This window comes from Anguilla anguilla, chromosome 8 (assembly GCF_013347855.1).
Source record: "Anguilla anguilla isolate fAngAng1 chromosome 8, fAngAng1.pri, whole genome shotgun sequence".
NCBI lineage: Eukaryota > Metazoa > Chordata > Actinopteri > Anguilliformes > Anguillidae > Anguilla > Anguilla anguilla.
In genome coordinates this window covers 15,522,355-15,548,225 of record NC_049208.1, presented here as the reverse complement: position 1 = coordinate 15,548,225, position 25,871 = coordinate 15,522,355, and the positions used below count along the sequence as shown (strand labels likewise).

Genomic DNA, 25,871 nt, shown 5'->3' with positions numbered 1-25,871 from the left:
TGTCGCAAAATTCATACAGTACCGTCTTCAAGAGGATTTGCATGATTTGTCTTTCATATGCAGTTGGATCCATTAAATGCAGTTCATTTGTGAATAAAAAAAAATATTTTAATATTGTATTTCTTTATAATTATCACATTTAATGAGGAGTAACAGCTGTCTCAGTTGGCTGCAGTGGGAGCACAGCCTCTTTTCTCTGGTGGTATTGGCCAGTCTGTACATTGTAAAAGGTTTGTGTGTTTTCTGTTTTAGTACAAAAAAAACCCAGACAGCAAGTATTGAATGCTCAGAACTTTATTAAAAGAAATGCAATGCAACTTCATCATGGAGCTGGTTCAGCTAGGTTAGAGGCCAGGTTTGTCACTCAATCGCTTGGCACAGATGAACTGAAACATTGCGGTACATGCAACGTCATTCCAGCCTTTCAGGTCTAAGGGTAAAAAATGAGAGAGAGGAATCAATGTATTCATATTATATTGCTCCTGCAGTAGGGATAACGTGGTGAGAATGCCTACCTCCATAGTTTGAGTGCACACAGTGCTCTATATTCCATCCGTTGTTGGGCTCTCCAGGAACCCACCTTGAAAAGTCACTTGGATTTGTACCATCGGTCCAAATCCATGCTTGTTTCTGAACAAGGTAGAGGTAAAATGCATCAGCACAAATTGCATTTAACTCAGAAAAGCATATACTGTACATGTCGCATCGCCCGAGGTATGAGAGGGTTCAGTTGGTTAGGGGTTAATATTCATCGCAATCTAGCGACCCCCACTGGTCGATCAGGCACCCATGGATTATAAACTGGGGGGGAATTTGAATGTGCTGCTCGCACATTGGGTGCCAGTGATTCTCCAAAACCCATGAGGGGGAAGGATGAAGCTCTTTATTTGATTTTGCATTGGTGTGGGTGTGCTCTCTCTCTCCATACAGCAAACTCTGATGTGTACTCGAAATTGCCACAAAACTCTCCCAGGGTTGTCACATGGTGTGTGTTATTAAAAAAAAAATTTCTCAATGTATTAGTGGTTTTATGTATCATATTTAACAACACATGCAAACACAGGTGAGTAATTAAAGATGACAGAAGTCAAGATGTCTTTATCATATTCTCAACAGTGAGGGTTCTACAAATTATGCAGAATCCTTCTGATAGTACCTTGTACAGGTCTGACATTCCGATCCAGTATGGGCCGTTTTCAACACGGTCATAACCGAAATGGAGCTGTTGAAGAAACTGATGCTCATCTTCACTGTGCACTGAAGCCAGGTTTGCCCCAAGATTCAAACAGTTTAGCTGAGGGAGGGAGAGAGGGAAAGAAAATAAATGGTAAATGGCAAAATAAATAATTTTACGAAGAAATACAGATTACTCCAATTTTTACTGTTGGAAATTGTGTAAAATGTGAAACTTATAAAAGATAAAAGATAACATTGTTATGACTTTGTACTTTGAATTATTTTTTAATTGAAAAAATAAAATGCTTATTGAAAGCCAAGAATAGGGCGACATAGCTCAGGAGGTAAGACCGATTGTCTGGCAGTCGGAGGGTTGCCGGTTCAAACCCCGCCCTGGGCATGTTGAAGTGTCCTTGAGCAAGACACCTAACCCCTAACTGCTCTGGCGAATGAGAGGCATCAATTGTAAAGCGCTTTGGATAAAAGCGCTATATAAATGCAGTCCATTTACCATTTTACCATTTAAGAATAGCTTTGTTTCCATCCTCCTTTAATCAGAGACCTGAAGGGATGTAAAGGAACTCTGACCAAACCTGGTGATGACAACATAGAGTCTAACTGTGACCAATCAATTGTACTTAAATCTCACGCTGAAACAAAAACCTGGGGGCTTTTTTTATTTTAAAAAATCTGCAGGATTTAAACGTAGTCTTAAAATCGTTACCCAAGTTATCCTTACCCAGCTGGCACGTGACCGATCTTCAACGTTGAAATGTGTTTGAAATAATTGCGGTTGTTTCAACGTTGAAAAATCGTTGAAACAACGTTTAATGCTAAATAGTTGTAAAAAGGTTAACAAAATACTTATAAATCAATGTTGAAATTAACAAGATCTGCAGCCTACATTGAATCAACATAATGTCTTCAACAATGTTCTGCCTTTTAAATTATTATTATGATCATTATTATCATTTTATTATGTTTTGATCATAAGACCACTTCAAAAATCAATATGTTAAAAATAGAAAACAACAACATTTTTAGATATTGAAACATTGAAACAATGTCGTAATATCAATGTTGATTCGCCTTATAAAAATCGAAACAAAATTCAACAGTGATTCAACCTTGATCCACGACGTCCACGACGTTGATTCACCAGTGAATAAACGTTGAAATGCTGGCTGGGTATGCTTGATTTATAAAAATAACATAGTATAAAAAAAGAAAAGTTGCTCATGTTGGTTTATAGTGGTTTATTACACACCTTACTCACCTGTGACAAAAATCTCACGTAGCCTAATATCAAACTCACTTGAACATGCTTCACCATTACCCATTCTTGCGAATGCAGCCAATAATAACCATTTTCCTCGAGGCTGCATTTCAACATTTTGTGTGCTCTTCATGTATGATATTGATTATTGGGTAAATGCCATGCTTAAAGCGCAAACACAGCCCACTTTGAGGATTTGTGCACAGCCCTGCGACGTGTAGCATCTCCATATAATTAGAAAGTAATTAACTTACTTCTAGTATACATTTTATGTAGAGATGCAATCATATCCACAGCAAAATGGGATATTATAAATTATTATTTAGTCATGGTTTTCTGCATAAGCCACTATTTAAGATTCAGTTTGCTCGTAATACCAAATGGTTCTCATGTGGATAACCTCTGGAGGTGCAACTACATGCTGGTTTGGAGTCAATGCTGTGCTATAAAGCATAAACCCACAAATTTCAATGCCCACTGTGAAGCTGATCAGTCTTCAGACACTTCTGTACGTATCTAAAATACCTGGCTTTACACAAAAATAGTCTGGGCCAATGGGCGAAACACACTCTTCAATGGAAATAATATCTTTAAAAGTACCAGGAAGTTAACTTTTCCTTTAAGACGTTACCTCAGCATCAATCCAATTCTTCTTATTATTTACGTGCCGGAAGCAGCGGAAATTGTAGTGAATCCAACCATCAGGGCAGGGACCCTGAAGCAATTGTGTCCCAGCGCCGTGAGATACTGAGGAGCACATACATACAATAAAACACTCTTGGATTGCTGGTTGGTTTGTTTATCACATCTCTCAGACATAAAACACACAATCTTCTCTCACACAGTGTTACTGTGCCTGCCCAAAACCACGGGTCTATCCTGGAAAAACTGTCAGGTCCAACCAGCTCAAAGGAACTACTAAGAATGGATTGTATTCCTGTTACAATATATAACCAAGCACTCAAGACGTTAGATTCCTGGAAGGCTAGGTCAATTAGCAACTGAATTACACATTGAAAAAGAGCTTTCTGTCCAATTATTGAATTCAGTTAAGCAAAGTAGAGAATATTAGAGCACTAGATCAATGTTGTTTTACATTTTGTGTCCAAAGCCTTCAGTATTTTTGTTAAATACTCTCTAACAATATCACATTCTTACACTCCCGCCTGAAAAGAACACGAATCAGGACTCACCCAAAGCCATGCTTGAGAGAACAGCAACACCAAGGAATGTTGACAATGTGAAGGAAGCCATGCTGGCTCTTCAGCTACCAGGAGAGACAGATACATCCACATCATCCATAATGCAATGCATCGGTCAATAAACAGGCACAAGATCAATGGTACCTGAATGAAGGGGCTATTTTTAAAGCTCATCTTATGGTTTATATCGTATCAAAATAAGCCAAGAATAAGTGTTCCATTACCGTATGACAGCACAAGGTGAGGTGATTATGTGAGGAGTGTTCTTCCTTTGGTCTTGGCTCAGCTGAATGTGGCCTTAAATATTCTAAGGCTGTCTGGGAATATGGGGTGAGATGGGTGGGGGAGAAATGATCACAAGTATAGTTGTATGTCATATTCAGACCAGCTTCACAGCAACATTCACTATTAGTCCAATAATAAGATGCAGTGCCTGAGGGGATCTTCCTGAGTTTCAGGTATTCTGTGCAGATTTCTAAGAAATTGCCTACAGCACATTTGGAATACAAGAATGTCCTGGATTTTATTTGCAAATCAGTCTTAAATGAATGGAACTTAAAAAAATTTTAAATAATCATTTAAAAAAAACTTTAAGGAATTCAGAGAATTAACTAAATTTAGTTCATAAATTGATGATTTGCCCTTATTTTCTATGGGGATTTTTCAATTCAATAAATGGAATATCAGTTAATTTACTGAATTGAGTTTAACTGAAATGGAATTCATTCCTTGTAATGGTGGGGTCTTCATAACCATAACCTTTAACCTTATGATTGATTTATTTGAAGATGTAAAATGACAAATGATGTAAATTGAAATATAAAAAATGATACACCATTACTGATATCATACGGCTAGTCATAGAACAATGTTGTCACAGCAACTACTGCATTTGTGGAGTCAGGAATTCATCCACTTTGCTGTTAGAATCTGTCACACCATTTTCTTATTCCATGTTTTAATTATAGTATTCTGCTAGTTATTTCCAATGTCCCTGGATAAATACTGTTTGCCCCAGAATAAATTAAATCTCTTTTAAAACACGGTCCCCTGCATGAGCACGCCTCTTCTGATGTGTCCCAAGACACCACTGCCAAAGGCAAAAGCCATGCCCCTGTTTTGCAATGGAAAACAGACTAAATGAGTTGAAATGATACTACAACATCAACAACAAAAAAAATTAACATGCCTATTATTTGTCAAGTCATGGACTTAGGATCACTTCAACAGCTTCACTGAACAATGCTGGGAGGGCAAAGCTAGGAACTGATGCAGAAGCCCAGCCAGCAACTTGTGTAATAAAAGGAGCCTTCCAAAATGAGTCAGACCTCCAGTAGAGGACACTCCACAGCATAACTGAGTGACCATGCAGCTGAAAATGGAACTTTTAAAGGAAAATAATAATTGCTGTGGCAATTATTGACTATACACAGACTATACCTGGACTGACATAACTGGACTAACTCCCAGTACTCATTTCACTTAAATTCCCCTCTTTCATGCCACTCATGTTACATGTACCTCCATTCCAGCACTTATTGTAATTAGTTTTATGATCCTAGTGTTGTAGCTTGTACTTCCACCTCGTTTGACTTGGCATAGGTTCGGTCGAATAATGTTCATTGCGTGAATTGGACTGTGTTCTTGCCTATGAAAAAATGTACGAACTGAGTATTGTACCTTAGCGAACCCGTGTTTTGTAGTTGTTCTAATGACCTTGATATGCACTTTTGTACGTCACTTTGGATAAAAGCGTCTGCTAAATAAATGTAATGTAACGTAATGCGTGCAACTATGCATTGAGTCAAAAAATTCATACAGTACCGTCTTCAGGAGGATTTGCATGATTTGTCTTTCATATGCAGTTGGATGCATTAAATGTGGTTCATTTGTGAATAAAAAAAACCTATATATTTTAATATTGTATTTCTTTATAATTATCACATTTAATGAGGATTAACAGCTGTCTCAGTTGGCTGCAGTGGGAGCACAGCCTCTATTCTCTGGTGGTATTGGCCAGTTTGTACATTGTAAAAGGTTTGTGTGTTTTCTGTTTTAGTACGAAAACACCCAGACAGCAAGTATTGAATGCTCAGAACTTTATTAAAAGTAATGCAAAGCAGCTTCATCACGGAGCTGGTTCAGCTTGGTACTGACGGCCACATTAGTCATTCAGCCGCTTGGCACAGATGAATGCATAAGTTCTGGTACATGAGTTGTCAACCCAGCCTTTCGGGCCTAAGGGTAAAAAATGAGAGAGAGGAATCAATGTATTTATATTATATTTCTCCTGCAGTAGGGAGAAGGTGACAATGCCTACCTCCATGGTTTGACTCCACACAGCGCTCTGCATTCCCTAAGTCGTTGGGCTCTCCGGGATTCCACCTTGAAAAGTCACTTCGAATTGAACCATCGGTCCAAAGCCATGAATATTTCTGAACAAGGCAGAGGTAAAATGCATCAGCACAAACATTTGCCTCAGAAAAGCATATACATGTTGCAACACACACGGTATGAGAGGGTTCAGTTGGTTAGGGGTTAATATTCATCGCTATCTAGCGACCCCCACTTTTCGATCAGGCACCCATGGATTATAAACTGGGAGGGCATTTTAATGTGCTGCTCGCACATTGGGTGCCAGTGATGTTCAATCCAGCAAAAGGAGCAGATTTTGCTTTCTTATGTCCTTATTTAATTATGTTGATTTAGTTTATTGTTTTTGTGAGGGGAAGGGTGAAGGTGTTTGTTTTCGTGTGTGCGTACTCCTGTCCACAGTGTGGGGCTGAGAGTTTTGGTTGTCTGTGCATAGAAGACAGAGAAAAGACACAGCTGCTGAAAAGTGGCAGAGTTGGCACCTGAAAAGCTGCAGCTCGGTTTTGCTTTCTTTTGTTTTTGTTGTTTTAGTTTGTTGTTTTAATTTATTGTTTTATCCAAAAACCCATGAGGGGGAAGGATGAAGCTCCTTATTTGATTTTGCATTGTTGTGGGTGTGCTCTCTCTCTCCATACAGCAAACTCCTATGCGCACCCGGAATTGACACAAAACTCCCCCAGGGTTGTCACATGGCGTGTGACAGTGGCAAAATTATATAATCCATTTTTTTCCAAATGTATTAGTGGTTCAATACATCAGATTTAACAACACATGCAAACACAGCTGAGTTATGATGACAGAAGTCAAGATGTCTTTACCATATTCAAAACAGTGAGGATTCTACAAATTATGCAGATCCCTTCTGAGAGTACCTTGTACAGGTCTGACAGTCCGATCCAGTATGGGTCGTCTTCAGAATGGACAGAACTCGTATGGAGCTGTTGAAGAAACTGATGCTCATCTTCACTGTGCACTGAGGCCAGGTGTCCCCCAAGATCCACACAGTTTAGCTGAGAGAGGGAGAGAGGGAAAGAAGATAAATGTTAAAAAGTAAAATAAATAATTTCACAAAGAAATTTAGATTACTGCAATTTTTACTGTCGGAAATTGTGTAAAACGTGAAACTTATAAAAGTTAAGATAACATTGTAATGACTTTGTACTTTTAATTTTTTTTTTAATTGAAAAAAATAAAGCTTATTGAAAGCCAGGAATAGCAACGTTTCTGTCCTCCCTTAATCAGACATCTGTAGGGATGTAACGGAACTCTGATCAACCTTGGTGATGACAACATAGAGTCTAACTGTGACCAATCAATTGTAATTAAATCCCACGAAGAAACAAAAGCCTGGGGCCTTTTTGATAAAAATTCTGTTGGATTTAAAAGTAATCTTAAGATAATTTCCCAAGTTATGCTTGTGCTTGATTTATGAAAATGGCATAGTTTAAAAAAAGTTGCTCATGTTGGTTTATAGTGGTTTATTATCCACCTTACCCACCTGTAACAAGAATCTCACATAATATCAAACTCACTTGAACATGCTTCACCATTACCCATTCTTGCGAATGCAGCCAATAATAGCCATTTTGCTAAAGGCTGCATTTCAACATTTTGTGTGCTCTTCATGTCTGATATTGATTATTGGGTAAATGCCATGCTTAAAGCGCAAACACAGCCCACTTTGAGGATTTGTGCACAGCCCTTCAACGTGTAGCATCTCCATATAATTAGCAAGTAATTAACTTACTTCTAGTATACATTTTACGTAAAGATGCAATCATATCCACATCAAACTGGGATATTATAAATTACTAGTTGGTCATGGTTTTCTGCATAAGGCACTATTTAAGATGCAATTTGATCGTAATACCAAATGGTTTTCATTTGGGTATTCTCTGGAGGCAGAACTATGTACATGCTGGTTTGGAGTCAATGCTGTGCAATAAAGCACAAACCCACAAGGGCCCTTATTTTCAATGCCCACTGTGAAGCTGATGGGTCTTCAGACACTTCTGTATGTATATAAAATACCTGGCTTTACGCACAAAAAATTGCCTGGGCCAACGGGCGAAACACACTCTTTAATGGAAACAATATCTTTAAAAGTACCAGGAAGTGAACTAGTCTTTTAAGACGTTACCTCTGCATCGATCCAAAACTTCTTATCAGAAACGTGCCGGAAGCAGCGGCAATTGTGGGAAAACCAACCATCGGGGCAGGAACCCTGAAACAATTCTATCCCAGCTCCGTGAGATGCTGAGGAAAACATACATACAATAAAACACTCTTGGATTGCTGGTTGGTTTGTTTATCACATCTCTCAGACACAAAACACAGAATCTTCTCTCACACAGTGTTACTGTGCCTGCCCAAAACCACGGGTCAATCCTGGAAAAACTGTCAGGTCCAACCAGCTCAAAGGAACTACTCAGTTCAGTTAAGCAAAGTAAAGAATATTAGAGCACTAGATCAATGTTGTTTTACATTTTGTGTCCAAAGCCTTCAGTATTTCTGTTAAATACTCTCTACCAATATCACACTCCCGCCTGGAAAGAACACGAATCAGGACTCACCCAAAGCCATGCTAGAGAGAACAGCAACACCGAGGAATGTTGACAATGTGAAGGAAGCCATGCTGGCTCTTCAGCTACCGGGAGAGGCAGATACATCCACATCATCCATAATGCAATGCATCGGTCAATAAACAGACACAAGATCAACGATACCTGAATGAAGGGGCTATTTTTAAAGCTCATCTAATGGTTTATATCGTATCAAAATAAGCCAAGAATAAGTGTTCCATTACCGTATGACAGCAAAAGGTGAGGTGATTATGTGAGGAGTGTTCTTCCTTTGGTCTTGGCTCAGCTGAATGTGGCCTTAAATATTTTAAGGCTGTCTGGGAATATGGGGTGAGATGGGTGGGGGAGAAACGATCACAAGTATAGTTGTATGTCATATTCAAACCAGCTTCACAGCAACATTCACTATTAGTCCAATAATAACATGCAGTGCCTGAGGGAATCTTCCTGAGTTTCAGGTATTCTGTGCAGATTTCTAAGAAATTGCCTACAGCACATTTGGAATACAAGAACGTCCTGGATTTTATTCGCAAATCAGTCTTAAAAGAATGGAACTTAAAAACATTATTTAAAAAACTTAAAGGAATTCGGAGAATGAATTAAATTTAGTTCATAAATTGATGATTTGCCTTTATATTCTATGGAGATTTTTCAATTCATTAAATAGAATATCAGCTAATTTACTGAATTGAGTTTAACTAAAATGGAATTCATTCCTTGTAATGGTGGGGTCTCCATAACCTATTCTGACTGATTTATTTGAAGATGTAAAATGACAAATGATGTAAATTGAACAATAAAAAAATGATACACCATTACTGATATAATAAGGCTAGTCATAGAACAATGTTGTCACAGCAACTACTGCATTTGTGGACTCATGAATTCATTCACTTTGCTGTTAGAATCTGTCACACCATTTTCTTATTTCATGTTTTAATTATAGTATTCTGCTAGTCATTGCCAATGTCCCTGGATAAATACTGTTTGCCCCAGAATTACCTAAATCTCTTTTAAAACACGGTCCCCTGCATAAGCACGCCTCTTCTGATGTGTCCCATGACACCACTACCAAAGGCAAAAGCCATGCCCCTGTTTTGCAATGGAAAACAGACTAAATGAGCTGAAATGATACTACAACATCAAAAAGAAATTAACATGCCTGTTATTTGTCAAGTCATGGACTTAGGATCACTTCAATAGCTTCACTGAAAAATGCTGGGAGGGCACAGCTAGGAACTGATGCAGAAGCCCAGCCAGCAACTTGTGTAATAAAAGGAGCCTTCCAAAATGAGTCAGACCTCCAGTAGAGGACACTCCACAGCATAACTGAGTGACCATGCAGCTGAAAATTGAACTTTTAAAGGAAAATAATAATTGCTGTGGCAATTATTGACTATACACAGACTATACCTGGACTGACATACCTGGACTAACTCTCAGTACTCATTTCACTTAAATTCCCCTCTTTCATGCCACTCGTGTTACATACACCTCCATTCCAGCACTTATTGTAATTAGTATTATCATCATAATGTTGTAGCTTGTACTTCCACCTAGTTTGACTTGGCATAGGTTTTGTTGAATTATGTTCACTGCGTGAACTAGACTGTTTTCTTGGCTATGAATAACTTTACGAAATTAGTATTGTACCTTATCAAACCTTTGTTTTGTAGTTGTTCCAATGACCTTGATATGCACTTTTGTACGTCGCTTTGGATAAAAGCGTCTGCTAAATAAATTGTAATGCATGCAAATATGCATCATGTCGCAAAATTCATACAGTACCGTCTTCAAGAGGATTTGCATGATTTGTCTTTCATATGCAGTTGGATCCATTAAATGCAGTTCATTTGTGAATAAAAAAAAATATTTTAATATTGTATTTCTTTATAATTATCACATTTAATGAGGAGTAACAGCTGTCTCAGTTGGCTGCAGTGGGAGCACAGCCTCTTTTCTCTGGTGGTATTGGCCAGTCTGTACATTGTAAAAGGTTTGTGTGTTTTCTGTTTTAGTACAAAAAAAACCCAGACAGCAAGTATTGAATGCTCAGAACTTTATTAAAAGAAATGCAATGCAACTTCATCATGGAGCTGGTTCAGCTAGGTTAGAGGCCAGGTTTGTCACTCAATCGCTTGGCACAGATGAACTGAAACATTGCGGTACATGCAACGTCATTCCAGCCTTTCAGGTCTAAGGGTAAAAAATGAGAGAGAGGAATCAATGTATTCATATTATATTGCTCCTGCAGTAGGGATAACGTGGTGAGAATGCCTACCTCCATAGTTTGAGTGCACACAGTGCTCTATATTCCATCCGTTGTTGGGCTCTCCAGGAACCCACCTTGAAAAGTCACTTGGATTTGTACCATCGGTCCAAATCCATGCTTGTTTCTGAACAAGGTAGAGGTAAAATGCATCAGCACAAATTGCATTTAACTCAGAAAAGCATATACTGTACATGTCGCATCGCCCGAGGTATGAGAGGGTTCAGTTGGTTAGGGGTTAATATTCATCGCAATCTAGCGACCCCCACTGGTCGATCAGGCACCCATGGATTATAAACTGGGGGGGAATTTGAATGTGCTGCTCGCACATTGGGTGCCAGTGATTCTCCAAAACCCATGAGGGGGAAGGATGAAGCTCTTTATTTGATTTTGCATTGGTGTGGGTGTGCTCTCTCTCTCCATACAGCAAACTCTGATGTGTACTCGAAATTGCCACAAAACTCTCCCAGGGTTGTCACATGGTGTGTGTTATTAAAAAAAAAATTTCTCAATGTATTAGTGGTTTTATGTATCATATTTAACAACACATGCAAACACAGGTGAGTAATTAAAGATGACAGAAGTCAAGATGTCTTTATCATATTCTCAACAGTGAGGGTTCTACAAATTATGCAGAATCCTTCTGATAGTACCTTGTACAGGTCTGACATTCCGATCCAGTATGGGCCGTTTTCAACACGGTCATAACCGAAATGGAGCTGTTGAAGAAACTGATGCTCATCTTCACTGTGCACTGAAGCCAGGTTTGCCCCAAGATTCAAACAGTTTAGCTGAGGGAGGGAGAGAGGGAAAGAAAATAAATGGTAAATGGCAAAATAAATAATTTTACGAAGAAATACAGATTACTCCAATTTTTACTGTTGGAAATTGTGTAAAATGTGAAACTTATAAAAGATAAAAGATAACATTGTTATGACTTTGTACTTTGAATTATTTTTTAATTGAAAAAATAAAATGCTTATTGAAAGCCAAGAATAGCTTTGTTTCCATCCTCCTTTAATCAGAGACCTGAAGGGATGTAAAGGAACTCTGACCAAACCTGGTGATGACAACATAGAGTCTAACTGTGACCAATCAATTGTACTTAAATCTCACGCTGAAACAAAAACCTGGGGGCTTTTTTTATTTTAAAAAATCTGCAGGATTTAAACGTAGTCTTAAAATCGTTACCCAAGTTATCCTTACCCAGCTGGCACGTGACCGATCTTCAACGTTGAAATGTGTTTGAAATAATTGCGGTTGTTTCAACGTTGAAAAATCGTTGAAACAACGTTTAATGCTAAATAGTTGTAAAAAGGTTAACAAAATACTTATAAATCAATGTTGAAATTAACAAGATCTGCAGCCTACATTGAATCAACATAATGTCTTCAACAATGTTCTGCCTTTTAAATTATTATTATGATCATTATTATCATTTTATTATGTTTTGATCATAAGACCACTTCAAAAATCAATATGTTAAAAATAGAAAACAACAACATTTTTAGATATTGAAACATTGAAACAATGTCGTAATATCAATGTTGATTCGCCTTATAAAAATCGAAACAAAATTCAACAGTGATTCAACCTTGATCCACGACGTCCACGACGTTGATTCACCAGTGAATAAACGTTGAAATGCTGGCTGGGTATGCTTGATTTATAAAAATAACATAGTATAAAAAAAGAAAAGTTGCTCATGTTGGTTTATAGTGGTTTATTACACACCTTACTCACCTGTGACAAAAATCTCACGTAGCCTAATATCAAACTCACTTGAACATGCTTCACCATTACCCATTCTTGCGAATGCAGCCAATAATAGCCATTTTCCTCGAGGCTGCATTTCAACATTTTGTGTGCTCTTCATGTATGATATTGATTATTGGGTAAATGCCATGCTTAAAGCGCAAACACAGCCCACTTTGAGGATTTGTGCACAGCCCTTCGACGTGTAGCATCTCCATATAATTAGAAAGTAATTAACTTACGTCTAGTATACATTTTATGTAGAGATGCAATCCTATCCACAGCAAAATGGGATATTATAAATTATTATTTAGTCATGGTTTTCTGCATAAGCCACTATTTAAGATTCAGTTTGCTCGTAATACCAAATGGTTCTCATGTGGATAACCTCTGGAGGTGCAACTACATGCTGGTTTGGAGTCAATGCTGTGCTATAAAGCACAAACCCACAAATTTCAATGCCCACTGTGAAGCTGATCAGTCTTCAGACACTTCTGTACGTATCTAAAATACCTGGCTTTACACAAAAATAGTCTGGGCCAATGGGCGAAACACACTCTTCAATGGAAACAATATCTTTAAAAGTACCAGGAAGTTAACTTTTCCTTTAAGACGTTACCTCAGCATCAATCCAATTCTTCTTATTATTTACGTGCCGGAAGCAGCGGAAATTGTAGTGAATCCAACCATCAGGGCAGGGACCCTGAAGCAATTGTGTCCCAGCGCCGTGAGATACTGAGGAGCACATACATACAATAAAACACTCTTGGATTGCTGGTTGGTTTGTTTATCACATCTCTCAGACATAAAACACACAATCTTCTCTCACACAGTGTTACTGTGCCTGCCCAAAACCACGGGTCTATCCTGGAAAAACTGTCAGGTCCAACCAGCTCAAAGGAACTACTAAGAATGGATTGTATTCCTGTTACAATATATAACCAAGCACTCAAGACGTTAGATTCCTGGAAGGCTAGGTCAATTAGCAACTGAATTACACATTGAAAAAGAGCTTTCTGTCCAATTATTGAATTCAGTTAAGCAAAGTAGAGAATATTAGAGCACTAGATCAATGTTGTTTTACATTTTGTGTCCAAAGCCTTCAGTATTTTTGTTAAATACTCTCTAACAATATCACATTCTTACACTCCCGCCTGAAAAGAACACGAATCAGGACTCACCCAAAGCCATGCTTGAGAGAACAGCAACACCAAGGAATGTTGACAATGTGAAGGAAGCCATGCTGGCTCTTCAGCTACCAGGAGAGACAGATACATCCACATCATCCATAATGCAATGCATCGGTCAATAAACAGGCACAAGATCAATGGTACCTGAATGAAGGGGCTATTTTTAAAGCTCATCTTATGGTTTATATCGTATCAAAATAAGCCAAGAATAAGTGTTCCATTACCGTATGACAGCACAAGGTGAGGTGATTATGTGAGGAGTGTTCTTCCTTTGGTCTTGGCTCAGCTGAATGTGGCCTTAAATATTCTAAGGCTGTCTGGGAATATGGGGTGAGATGGGTGGGGGAGAAATGATCACAAGTATAGTTGTATGTCATATTCAAACCAGCTTCACAGCAACATTCACTATTAGTCCAATAATAAGATGCAGTGCCTGAGGGGATCTTCCTGAGTTTCAGGTATTCTGTGCAGATTTCTAAGAAATTGCCTACAGCACATTTGGAATTCAAGAATGTCCTGGATTTTATTTGCAAATCAGTCTTAAATGAATGGAACTTAAAAAAATTTTAAATAATCATTTAAAAAAAACCTTAAGGAATTCAGAGAATTAACTAAATTTAGTTCATAAATTGATGATTTGCCCTTATTTTCTATGGGGATTTTTCAATTCAATAAATGGAATATCAGTTAATTTACTGAATTGAGTTTAACTGAAATGGAATTCATTCCTTGTAATGGTGGGGTCTTCATAACCATAACCTTTAACCTTATGATTGATTTATTTGAAGATGTAAAATGACAAATGATGTAAATTGAAATATAAAAAATGATACACCATTACTGATATCATACGGCTAGTCATAGAACAATGTTGTCACAGCAACTACTGCATTTGTGGAGTCAGGAATTCATCCACTTTGCTGTTAGAATCTGTCACACCATTTTCTTATTCCATGTTTTAATTATAGTATTCTGCTAGTTATTTCCAATGTCCCTGGATAAATACTGTTTGCCCCAGAATAAATTAAATCTCTTTTAAAACACGGTCCCCTGCATGAGCACGCCTCTTCTGATGTGTCCCAAGACACCACTGCCAAAGGCAAAAGCCATGCCCCTGTTTTGCAATGGAAAACAGACTAAATGAGTTGAAATGATACTACAACATCAACAACAAAAAAAATTAACATGCCTATTATTTGTCAAGTCATGGACTTAGGATCACTTCAACAGCTTCACTGAACAATGCTGGGAGGGCAAAGCTAGGAACTGATGCAGAAGCCCAGCCAGCAACTTGTGTAATAAAAGGAGCCTTCCAAAATGAGTCAGACCTCCAGTAGAGGACACTCCACAGCATAACTGAGTGACCATGCAGCTGAAAATGGAACTTTTAAAGGAAAATAATAATTGCTGTGGCAATTATTGACTATACACAGACTATACCTGGACTGACATAACTGGACTAACTCCCAGTACTCATTTCACTTAAATTCCCCTCTTTCATGCCACTCATGTTACATGTACCTCCATTCCAGCACTTATTGTAATTAGTTTTATGATCCTAGTGTTGTAGCTTGTACTTCCACCTCGTTTGACTTGGCATAGGTTCGGTCGAATAATGTTCATTGCGTGAATTGGACTGTGTTCTTGCCTATGAAAAAATGTACGAACTGAGTATTGTACCTTAGCGAACCCGTGTTTTGTAGTTGTTCTAATGACCTTGATATGCACTTTTGTACGTCACTTTGGATAAAAGCGTCTGCTAAATAAATGTAATGTAACGTAATGCGTGCAACTATGCATTGAGTCAAAAAATTCATACAGTACCGTCTTCAGGAGGATTTGCATGATTTGTCTTTCATATGCAGTTGGATGCATTAAATGTGGTTCATTTGTGAATAAAAAAAACCTATATATTTTAATATTGTATTTCTTTATAATTATCACATTTAATGAGGATTAACAGCTGTCTCAGTTGGCTGCAGTGGGAGCACAGCCTCTATTCTCTGGTGGTATTGGCCAGTTTGTACATTGTAAAAGGTTTGTGTGTTTTCTGTTTTAGTACGAAAACACCCAGACAGCAAGTATTGAATGCTCAGAACTTTATTAAAAGTAATGCAAAGCAGCTTCATCACGGAGCTGGTTCAGCTTGGTACTGACGGCCACATTAGTCATTCAGCCGCTTGGCACAGATGAATGCATAAGTTCTGGTACATGAGTTGTCAACCCAGCCTTTCGGGCCTAAGGGTAAAAAATGAGAGAGAGGAATCAATGTATTTATATTATATTTCTCCTGCAGTAGGGAGAAGGTGACAATGCCTACCTCCATGGTTTGACTCCACACAGCGCTCTGCATTCCCTAAGTCGTTGGGCTCTCCGGGATTCCACCTTGAAAAGTCACTTCGAATTGAACCATCGGTCCAAAGCCATGAATATTTCTGAACAAGGCAGAGGTAAAATGCATCAGCACAAACATTTGCCTCAGAAAAGCATATACATGTTGCAACACACACGGTATGAGAGGGTTCAGTTGGTTAGGGGTTAATATTCATCGCTATCTAGCGACCCCCACTTTTCGATCAGGCACCCATGGATTATAAACTGGGAGGGCATTTTAATGTGCTGCTCGCACATTGGGTGCCAGTGATGTTCAATCCAGCAAAAGGAGCAGATTTTGCTTTCTTATGTCCTTATTTAATTATGTTGATTTAGTTTATTGTTTTTGTGAGGGGAAGGGTGAAGGTGTTTGTTTTCGTGTGTGCGTACTCCTGTCCACAGTGTGGGGCTGAGAGTTTTGGTTGTCTGTGCATAGAAGACAGAGAAAAGACACAGCTGCTGAAAAGTGGCAGAGTTGGCACCTGAAAAGCTGCAGCTCGGTTTTGCTTTCTTTTGTTTTTGTTGTTTTAGTTTGTTGTTTTAATTTATTGTTTTATCCAAAAACCCATGAGGGGGAAGGATGAAGCTCCTTATTTGATTTTGCATTGTTGTGGGTGTGCTCTCTCTCTCCATACAGCAAACTCCTATGCGCACCCGGAATTGACACAAAACTCCCCCAGGGTTGTCACATGGCGTGTGACAGTGGCAAAATTATATAATCCATTTTTTTCCAAATGTATTAGTGGTTCAATACATCAGATTTAACAACACATGCAAACACAGCTGAGTTATGATGACAGAAGTCAAGATGTCTTTACCATATTCAAAACAGTGAGGATTCTACAAATTATGCAGATCCCTTCTGAGAGTACCTTGTACAGGTCTGACAGTCCGATCCAGTATGGGTCGTCTTCAGAATGGACAGAACTCGTATGGAGCTGTTGAAGAAACTGATGCTCATCTTCACTGTGCACTGAGGCCAGGTGTCCCCCAAGATCCACACAGTTTAGCTGAGAGAGGGAGAGAGGGAAAGAAGATAAATGTTAAAAAGTAAAATAAATAATTTCACAAAGAAATTTAGATTACTGCAATTTTTACTGTCGGAAATTGTGTAAAACGTGAAACTTATAAAAGTTAAGATAACATTGTAATGACTTTGTACTTTTAATTTTTTTTTTAATTGAAAAAAATAAAGCTTATTGAAAGCCAGGAATAGCAACGTTTCTGTCCTCCCTTAATCAGACATCTGTAGGGATGTAACGGAACTCTGATCAACCTTGGTGATGACAACATAGAGTCTAACTGTGACCAATCAATTGTAATTAAATCCCACGAAGAAACAAAAGCCTGGGGCCTTTTTGATAAAAATTCTGTTGGATTTAAAAGTAATCTTAAGATAATTTCCCAAGTTATGCTTGTGCTTGATTTATGAAAATGGCATAGTTTAAAAAAAGTTGCTCATGTTGGTTTATAGTGGTTTATTATCCACCTTACCCACCTGTAACAAGAATCTCACATAATATCAAACTCACTTGAACATGCTTCACCATTACCCATTCTTGCGAATGCAGCCAATAATAGCCATTTTGCTAAAGGCTGCATTTCAACATTTTGTGTGCTCTTCATGTCTGATATTGATTATTGGGTAAATGCCATGCTTAAAGCGCAAACACAGCCCACTTTGAGGATTTGTGCACAGCCCTTCAACGTGTAGCATCTCCATATAATTAGCAAGTAATTAACTTACTTCTAGTATACATTTTACGTAAAGATGCAATCATATCCACATCAAACTGGGATATTATAAATTACTAGTTGGTCATGGTTTTCTGCATAAGGCACTATTTAAGATGCAATTTGATCGTAATACCAAATGGTTTTCATTTGGGTATTCTCTGGAGGCAGAACTATGTACATGCTGGTTTGGAGTCAATGCTGTGCAATAAAGCACAAACCCACAAGGGCCCTTATTTTCAATGCCCACTGTGAAGCTGATGGGTCTTCAGACACTTCTGTATGTATATAAAATACCTGGCTTTACGCACAAAAAATTGCCTGGGCCAACGGGCGAAACACACTCTTTAATGGAAACAATATCTTTAAAAGTACCAGGAAGTGAACTAGTCTTTTAAGACGTTACCTCTGCATCGATCCAAAACTTCTTATCAGAAACGTGCCGGAAGCAGCGGCAATTGTGGGAAAACCAACCATCGGGGCAGGAACCCTGAAACAATTCTATCCCAGCTCCGTGAGATGCTGAGGAAAACATACATACAATAAAACACTCTTGGATTGCTGGTTGGTTTGTTTATCACATCTCTCAGACACAAAACACAGAATCTTCTCTCACACAGTGTTACTGTGCCTGCCCAAAACCACGGGTCAATCCTGGAAAAACTGTCAGGTCCAACCAGCTCAAAGGAACTACTCAGTTCAGTTAAGCAAAGTAAAGAATATTAGAGCACTAGATCAATGTTGTTTTACATTTTGTGTCCAAAGCCTTCAGTATTTCTGTTAAATACTCTCTACCAATATCACACTCCCGCCTGGAAAGAACACGAATCAGGACTCACCCAAAGCCATGCTAGAGAGAACAGCAACACCGAGGAATGTTGACAATGTGAAGGAAGCCATGCTGGCTCTTCAGCTACCGGGAGAGGCAGATACATCCACATCATCCATAATGCAATGCATCGGTCAATAAACAGACACAAGATCAACGATACCTGAATGAAGGGGCTATTTTTAAAGCTCATCTAATGGTTTATATCGTATCAAAATAAGCCAAGAATAAGTGTTCCATTACCGTATGACAGCAAAAGGTGAGGTGATTATGTGAGGAGTGTTCTTCCTTTGGTCTTGGCTCAGCTGAATGTGGCCTTAAATATTTTAAGGCTGTCTGGGAATATGGGGTGAGATGGGTGGGGGAGAAACGATCACAAGTATAGTTGTATGTCATATTCAAACCAGCTTCACAGCAACATTCACTATTAGTCCAATAATAACATGCAGTGCCTGAGGGAATCTTCCTGAGTTTCAGGTATTCTGTGCAGATTTCTAAGAAATTGCCTACAGCACATTTGGAATACAAGAACGTCCTGGATTTTATTCGCAAATCAGTCTTAAAAGAATGGAACTTAAAAACATTATTTAAAAAACTTAAAGGAATTCGGAGAATGAATTAAATTTAGTTCATAAATTGATGATTTGCCTTTATATTCTATGGAGATTTTTCAATTCATTAAATAGAATATCAGCTAATTTACTGAATTGAGTTTAACTAAAATGGAATTCATTCCTTGTAATGGTGGGGTCTCCATAACCTATTCTGACTGATTTATTTGAAGATGTAAAATGACAAATGATGTAAATTGAACAATAAAAAAATGATACACCATTACTGATATAATAAGGCTAGTCATAGAACAATGTTGTCACAGCAACTACTGCATTTGTGGACTCATGAATTCATTCACTTTGCTGTTAGAATCTGTCACACCATTTTCTTATTTCATGTTTTAATTATAGTATTCTGCTAGTCATTGCCAATGTCCCTGGATAAATACTGTTTGCCCCAGAATTACCTAAATCTCTTTTAAAACACGGTCCCCTGCATAAGCACGCCTCTTCTGATGTGTCCCATGACACCACTACCAAAGGCAAAAGCCATGCCCCTGTTTTGCAATGGAAAACAGACTAAATGAGCTGAAATGATACTACAACATCAAAAAGAAATTAACATGCCTGTTATTTGTCAAGTCATGGACTTAGGATCACTTCAATAGCTTCACTGAAAAATGCTGGGAGGGCACAGCTAGGAACTGATGCAGAAGCCCAGCCAGCAACTTGTGTAATAAAAGGAGCCTTCCAAAATGAGTCAGACCTCCAGTAGAGGACACTCCACAGCATAACTGAGTGACCATGCAGCTGAAAATTGAACTTTTAAAGGAAAATAATAATTGCTGTGGCAATTATTGACTATACACAGACTATACCTGGACTGACATACCTGGACTAACTCTCAGTACTCATTTCACTTAAATTCCCCTCTTTCATGCCACTCGTGTTACATACACCTCCATTCCAGCACTTATTGTAATTAGTATTATCATCATAATGTTGTAGCTTGTACTTCCACCTAGTTTGACTTGGCATAGGTTTTGTTGAATTATGTTCACTGCGTGAACTAGACTGTTTTCTTGGCTATGAATAACTTTACGAAATTAGTATTGTACCTTATCAAACCTTTGTTTTGTAGTTGTTCCAATGACCTTGATATGCACTTTTGTACGTCGCTTTGGATAAAAGCGTCTGCTAAATAAATTGTAATGCATGCAAATATGCATCATGTCGCAAAATTCATACAGTACCGTCTTCAAGAGGATTTGCATGATTTGTCTTTCATATGCAGTTGGATCCATTAAATGCAGTTCATTTGTGAATAAAAAAAAATATTTTAATATTGTATTTCTTTATAATTATCACATTTAATGAGGAGTAACAGCTGTCTCAGTTGGCTGCAGTGGGAGCACAGCCTCTTTTCTCTGGTGGTATTGGCCAGTCTGTACATTGTAAAAGGTTTGTGTGTTTTCTGTTTTAGTACAAAAAAAACCCAGACAGCAAGTATTGAATGCTCAGAACTTTATTAAAAGAAATGCAATGCAACTTCATCATGGAGCTGGTTCAGCTAGGTTAGAGGCCAGGTTTGTCACTCAATCGCTTGGCACAGATGAACTGAAACATTGCGGTACATGCAACGTCATTCCAGCCTTTCAGGTCTAAGGGTAAAAAATGAGAGAGAGGAATCAATGTATTCATATTATATTGCTCCTGCAGTAGGGATAACGTGGTGAGAATGCCTACCTCCATAGTTTGAGTGCACACAGTGCTCTATATTCCATCCGTTGTTGGGCTCTCCAGGAACCCACCTTGAAAAGTCACTTGGATTTGTACCATCGGTCCAAATCCATGCTTGTTTCTGAACAAGGTAGAGGTAAAATGCATCAGCACAAATTGCATTTAACTCAGAAAAGCATATACTGTACATGTCGCATCGCCCGAGGTATGAGAGGGTTCAGTTGGTTAGGGGTTAATATTCATCGCAATCTAGCGACCCCCACTGGTCGATCAGGCACCCATGGATTATAAACTGGGGGGGAATTTGAATGTGCTGCTCGCACATTGGGTGCCAGTGATTCTCCAAAACCCATGAGGGGGAAGGATGAAGCTCTTTATTTGATTTTGCATTGGTGTGGGTGTGCTCTCTCTCTCCATACAGCAAACTCTGATGTGTACTCGAAATTGCCACAAAACTCTCCCAGGGTTGTCACATGGTGTGTGTTATTAAAAAAAAAATTTCTCAATGTATTAGTGGTTTTATGTATCATATTTAACAACACATGCAAACACAGGTGAGTAATTAAAGATGACAGAAGTCAAGATGTCTTTATCATATTCTCAACAGTGAGGGTTCTACAAATTATGCAGAATCCTTCTGATAGTACCTTGTACAGGTCTGACATTCCGATCCAGTATGGGCCGTTTTCAACACGGTCATAACCGAAATGGAGCTGTTGAAGAAACTGATGCTCATCTTCACTGTGCACTGAAGCCAGGTTTGCCCCAAGATTCAAACAGTTTAGCTGAGGGAGGGAGAGAGGGAAAGAAAATAAATGGTAAATGGCAAAATAAATAATTTTACGAAGAAATACAGATTACTCCAATTTTTACTGTTGGAAATTGTGTAAAATGTGAAACTTATAAAAGATAAAAGATAACATTGTTATGACTTTGTACTTTGAATTATTTTTTAATTGAAAAAATAAAATGCTTATTGAAAGCCAAGAATAGCTTTGTTTCCATCCTCCTTTAATCAGAGACCTGAAGGGATGTAAAGGAACTCTGACCAAACCTGGTGATGACAACATAGAGTCTAACTGTGACCAATCAATTGTACTTAAATCTCACGCTGAAACAAAAACCTGGGGGCTTTTTTTATTTTAAAAAATCTGCAGGATTTAAACGTAGTCTTAAAATCGTTACCCAAGTTATCCTTACCCAGCTGGCACGTGACCGATCTTCAACGTTGAAATGTGTTTGAAATAATTGCGGTTGTTTCAACGTTGAAAAATCGTTGAAACAACGTTTAATGCTAAATAGTTGTAAAAAGGTTAACAAAATACTTATAAATCAATGTTGAAATTAACAAGATCTGCAGCCTACATTGAATCAACATAATGTCTTCAACAATGTTCTGCCTTTTAAATTATTATTATGATCATTATTATCATTTTATTATGTTTTGATCATAAGACCACTTCAAAAATCAATATGTTAAAAATAGAAAACAACAACATTTTTAGATATTGAAACATTGAAACAATGTCGTAATATCAATGTTGATTCGCCTTATAAAAATCGAAACAAAATTCAACAGTGATTCAACCTTGATCCACGACGTCCACGACGTTGATTCACCAGTGAATAAACGTTGAAATGCTGGCTGGGTATGCTTGATTTATAAAAATAACATAGTATAAAAAAAGAAAAGTTGCTCATGTTGGTTTATAGTGGTTTATTACACACCTTACTCACCTGTGACAAAAATCTCACGTAGCCTAATATCAAACTCACTTGAACATGCTTCACCATTACCCATTCTTGCGAATGCAGCCAATAATAGCCATTTTCCTCGAGGCTGCATTTCAACATTTTGTGTGCTCTTCATGTCTGATATTGATTATTGGGTAAATGCCATGCTTAAAGCGCAAACACAGCCCACTTTGAGGATTTGTGCACAGCCCTTCGACGTGTAGCATCTCCATATAATTAGAAAGTAATTAACTTACGTCTAGTATACATTTTATGTAGAGATGCAATCCTATCCACAGCAAAATGGGATATTATAAATTATTATTTAGTCATGGTTTTCTGCATAAGCCACTATTTAAGATTCAGTTTGCTCGTAATACCAAATGGTTCTCATGTGGATAACCTCTAGAGGTGCAACTACATGCTGGTTTGGAGTCAATGCTGTGCTATAAAGCACAAACCCACAAATTTCAATGCCCACTGTGAAGCTGATCAGTCTTCAGACACTTCTGTACGTATCTAAAATACCTGGCTTTACACAAAAATAGTCTGGGCCAATGGGCGAAACACACTCTTCAATGGAAACAATATCTTTAAAAGTACCAGGAAGTTAACTTTTCCTTTAAGACGTTACCTCAGCATCAATCCAATTCTTCTTATTATTTACGTGCCGGAAGCAGCGGAAATTGTAGTGAATCCAACCATCAGGGCAGGGACCCTGAAGCAATTGTGTCCCAGCGCCGTGAGATACTGAGGAGCACATACATACAATAAAACACTCTTGGATTGCTGGTTGGTTTGTTTATCACATCTCTCAGACATAAAACACACAATCTTCTCTCACACAGTGTTACTGTGCCTGCCCAAAACCACGGGTCTATCCTGGAAAAACTGTCAGGTCCAACCAGCTCAAAGGAACTACTAAGAATGGATTGTATTCCTGTTACAATATATAACCAAGCACTCAAGACGTTAGATTCCTGGAAGGCTAGGTCAATTAGCAACTGAATTACACATTGAAAAAGAGCTTTCTGTCCAATTATTGAATTCAGTTAAGCAAAGTAGAGAATATTAGAGCACTAGATCAATGTTGTTTTACATTTTGTGTCCAAAGCCTTCAGTATTTTTGTTAAATACTCTCTAACAATATCACATTCTTACACTCCCGCCTGAAAAGAACACGAATCAGGACTCACCCAAAGCCATGCTTGAGAGAACAGCAACACCAAGGAATGTTGACAATGTGAAGGAAGCCATGCTGGCTCTTCAGCTACCAGGAGAGACAGATACATCCACATCATCCATAATGCAATGCATCGGTCAATAAACAGGCACAAGATCAATGGTACCTGAATGAAGGGGCTATTTTTAAAGCTCATCTTATGGTTTATATCGTATCAAAATAAGCCAAGAATAAGTGTTCCATTACCGTATGACAGCACAAGGTGAGGTGATTATGTGAGGAGTGTTCTTCCTTTGGTCTGGACTCAGCCGATTCTGGCCTTAAATATTCTAAGGCTGTCTGGGAATATGGGGTGAGATGGGTGGGGGAGAAATGATCGTTGTATGTCCTATTCAAACCAGCTTCACAGCAACATTCAGTATTAGTCCAATAATAACATGCAGTGCCTGAGGGGATCTTCCTGAGTTTCAGGTATTCTGTGCAGATTTCTAAGAAATTGCCTACAGCACATTTGGAATACAAGAATGTCCTGGATTTTATTTGCAAATCAGTCTTAAATGAATGGAACTTAAAAAAATTTTAAATAATCATTTAAAAAAAACTTTAAGGAATTCAGAGAATTAACTAAATTTAGTTCATAAATTGATGATTTGCCCTTATTTTCTATGGGGATTTTTCAATTCAATAAATGGAATATCAGTTAATTTACTGAATTGAGTTTAACTGAAATGGAATTCATTCCTTGTAATGGTGGGGTCTTCATAACCATAACCTTTAACCTTATGATTGATTTATTTGAAGATGTAAAATGACAAATGATGTAAATTGAAATATAAAAAATGATACAACATTACTGATATCATACGGCTAGTCATAGAACAATGTTGTCACAGCAACTACTGCATTTGTGGAGTCAGGAATTCATCCACTTTGCTGTTAGAATCTGTCACACCATTTTCTTATTCCATGTTTTAATTATAGTATTCTGCTAGTTATTTCCAATGTCCCTGGATAAATACTGTTTGCCCCAGAATAAATTAAATCTCTTTTAAAACACGGTCCCCTGCATGAGCACGCCTCTTCTGATGTGTCCCAAGACACCACTTCCAAAGGCAAAAGCCATGCCCCTGTTTTGCAATGGAAAACAGACTAAATGAGTTGAAATGATACTACAACATCAACAACAAAAAAAATTAACATGCCTATTATTTGTCAAGTCATGGACTTAGGATCACTTCAACAGCTTCACTGAACAATGCTGGGAGGGCACAGCTAGGAACTGATGCAGAAGCCCAGCCAGCAACTTGTGTAATAAAAGGAGCCTTCCAAAATGAGTCAGACCTCCAGTAGTGGACACTCCACAGCATAACTGAGTGACCATGCAGCGGAAAATTGAACTTTTTAAGGAAAATAATAATTGCTGTGGCAATTATTGACTATACACAGACTATACCTGGACTGACATAACTGGACTAACTCCCAGTACTCATTTCACTTAAATTCCCCTCTTTCATGCCACTCATGTTGCATGTACCTCCATTCCAGCACTTATTGTAATTAGTTTTATGATCCTAGTGTTGTAGCTTGTACTTCCACCTAGTTTGACTTGGCATAGGTTCGGTCGAATAATGTTCATTGCGTGAATTGGACTGTGTTCTTGCCTATGAAAAAATGTACGAACTGAGTATTGTACCTTAGCGAACCCGTGTTTTGTAGTTGTTCTAATGACCTTGATATGCACTTTTGTACGTCACTTTGGATAAAAGCGTCTGCTAAATAAATGTAATGTAACGTAATGCGTGCAACTATGCATTGAGTCAAAAAATTCATACAGTACCGTCTTCAAGAGGATTTGCATGATTTGTCTTTCATATGCAGTTGGATACATTAAATGCGGTTCA

At 38.1% G+C, this 25,871-nt stretch overlaps 5 protein-coding genes across 5 annotated transcripts; all 5 read right to left on the bottom strand.

Moving 5' to 3' along the window:
* Positions 1-293: 293 nt before the first annotated feature.
* Positions 294-3,959, bottom strand: LOC118234528 (lactose-binding lectin l-2-like). Its single transcript, XM_035431118.1, has 6 exons — positions 3,879-3,959; positions 3,646-3,719; positions 3,084-3,199; positions 1,157-1,294; positions 516-630; positions 294-430 (listed from the first exon to the last, which is right to left on the bottom strand). The coding sequence occupies exons 2-6, from the start codon at positions 3,704-3,706 to the stop codon at positions 345-347; spliced, it is 516 nt and encodes a 171-aa protein (XP_035287009.1). The 5' UTR covers positions 3,707-3,719; positions 3,879-3,959; the 3' UTR covers positions 294-344.
* A 1,779-nt stretch (positions 3,960-5,738) lies between these two features.
* On the bottom strand, positions 5,739-8,913 carry LOC118234529 (lactose-binding lectin l-2-like). The gene is made up of 6 exons (XM_035431119.1): positions 8,834-8,913; positions 8,601-8,674; positions 8,168-8,283; positions 6,900-7,037; positions 5,975-6,089; positions 5,739-5,892 (listed from the first exon to the last, which is right to left on the bottom strand). The coding sequence occupies exons 2-6, from the start codon at positions 8,659-8,661 to the stop codon at positions 5,819-5,821; spliced, it is 504 nt and encodes a 167-aa protein (XP_035287010.1). The 5' UTR covers positions 8,662-8,674; positions 8,834-8,913; the 3' UTR covers positions 5,739-5,818.
* A 1,755-nt stretch (positions 8,914-10,668) lies between these two features.
* On the bottom strand, positions 10,669-14,128 carry LOC118234448 (lactose-binding lectin l-2-like). Its single transcript, XM_035430982.1, has 6 exons — positions 14,048-14,128; positions 13,815-13,888; positions 13,253-13,368; positions 11,532-11,669; positions 10,891-11,005; positions 10,669-10,805 (listed from the first exon to the last, which is right to left on the bottom strand). The coding sequence occupies exons 2-6, from the start codon at positions 13,873-13,875 to the stop codon at positions 10,720-10,722; spliced, it is 516 nt and encodes a 171-aa protein (XP_035286873.1). The 5' UTR covers positions 13,876-13,888; positions 14,048-14,128; the 3' UTR covers positions 10,669-10,719.
* Positions 14,129-15,907: 1,779 nt separating this feature from the next.
* LOC118234449 (lactose-binding lectin l-2-like) lies at positions 15,908-19,082 on the bottom strand. The gene is made up of 6 exons (XM_035430985.1): positions 19,003-19,082; positions 18,770-18,843; positions 18,337-18,452; positions 17,069-17,206; positions 16,144-16,258; positions 15,908-16,061 (listed from the first exon to the last, which is right to left on the bottom strand). The coding sequence occupies exons 2-6, from the start codon at positions 18,828-18,830 to the stop codon at positions 15,988-15,990; spliced, it is 504 nt and encodes a 167-aa protein (XP_035286876.1). The 5' UTR covers positions 18,831-18,843; positions 19,003-19,082; the 3' UTR covers positions 15,908-15,987.
* A 1,755-nt stretch (positions 19,083-20,837) lies between these two features.
* LOC118234447 (lactose-binding lectin l-2-like) lies at positions 20,838-24,278 on the bottom strand. The gene is made up of 6 exons (XM_035430981.1): positions 24,217-24,278; positions 23,984-24,057; positions 23,422-23,537; positions 21,701-21,838; positions 21,060-21,174; positions 20,838-20,974 (listed from the first exon to the last, which is right to left on the bottom strand). The coding sequence occupies exons 2-6, from the start codon at positions 24,042-24,044 to the stop codon at positions 20,889-20,891; spliced, it is 516 nt and encodes a 171-aa protein (XP_035286872.1). The 5' UTR covers positions 24,045-24,057; positions 24,217-24,278; the 3' UTR covers positions 20,838-20,888.
* Between the last annotated feature and the right edge of the window lie 1,593 nt (positions 24,279-25,871).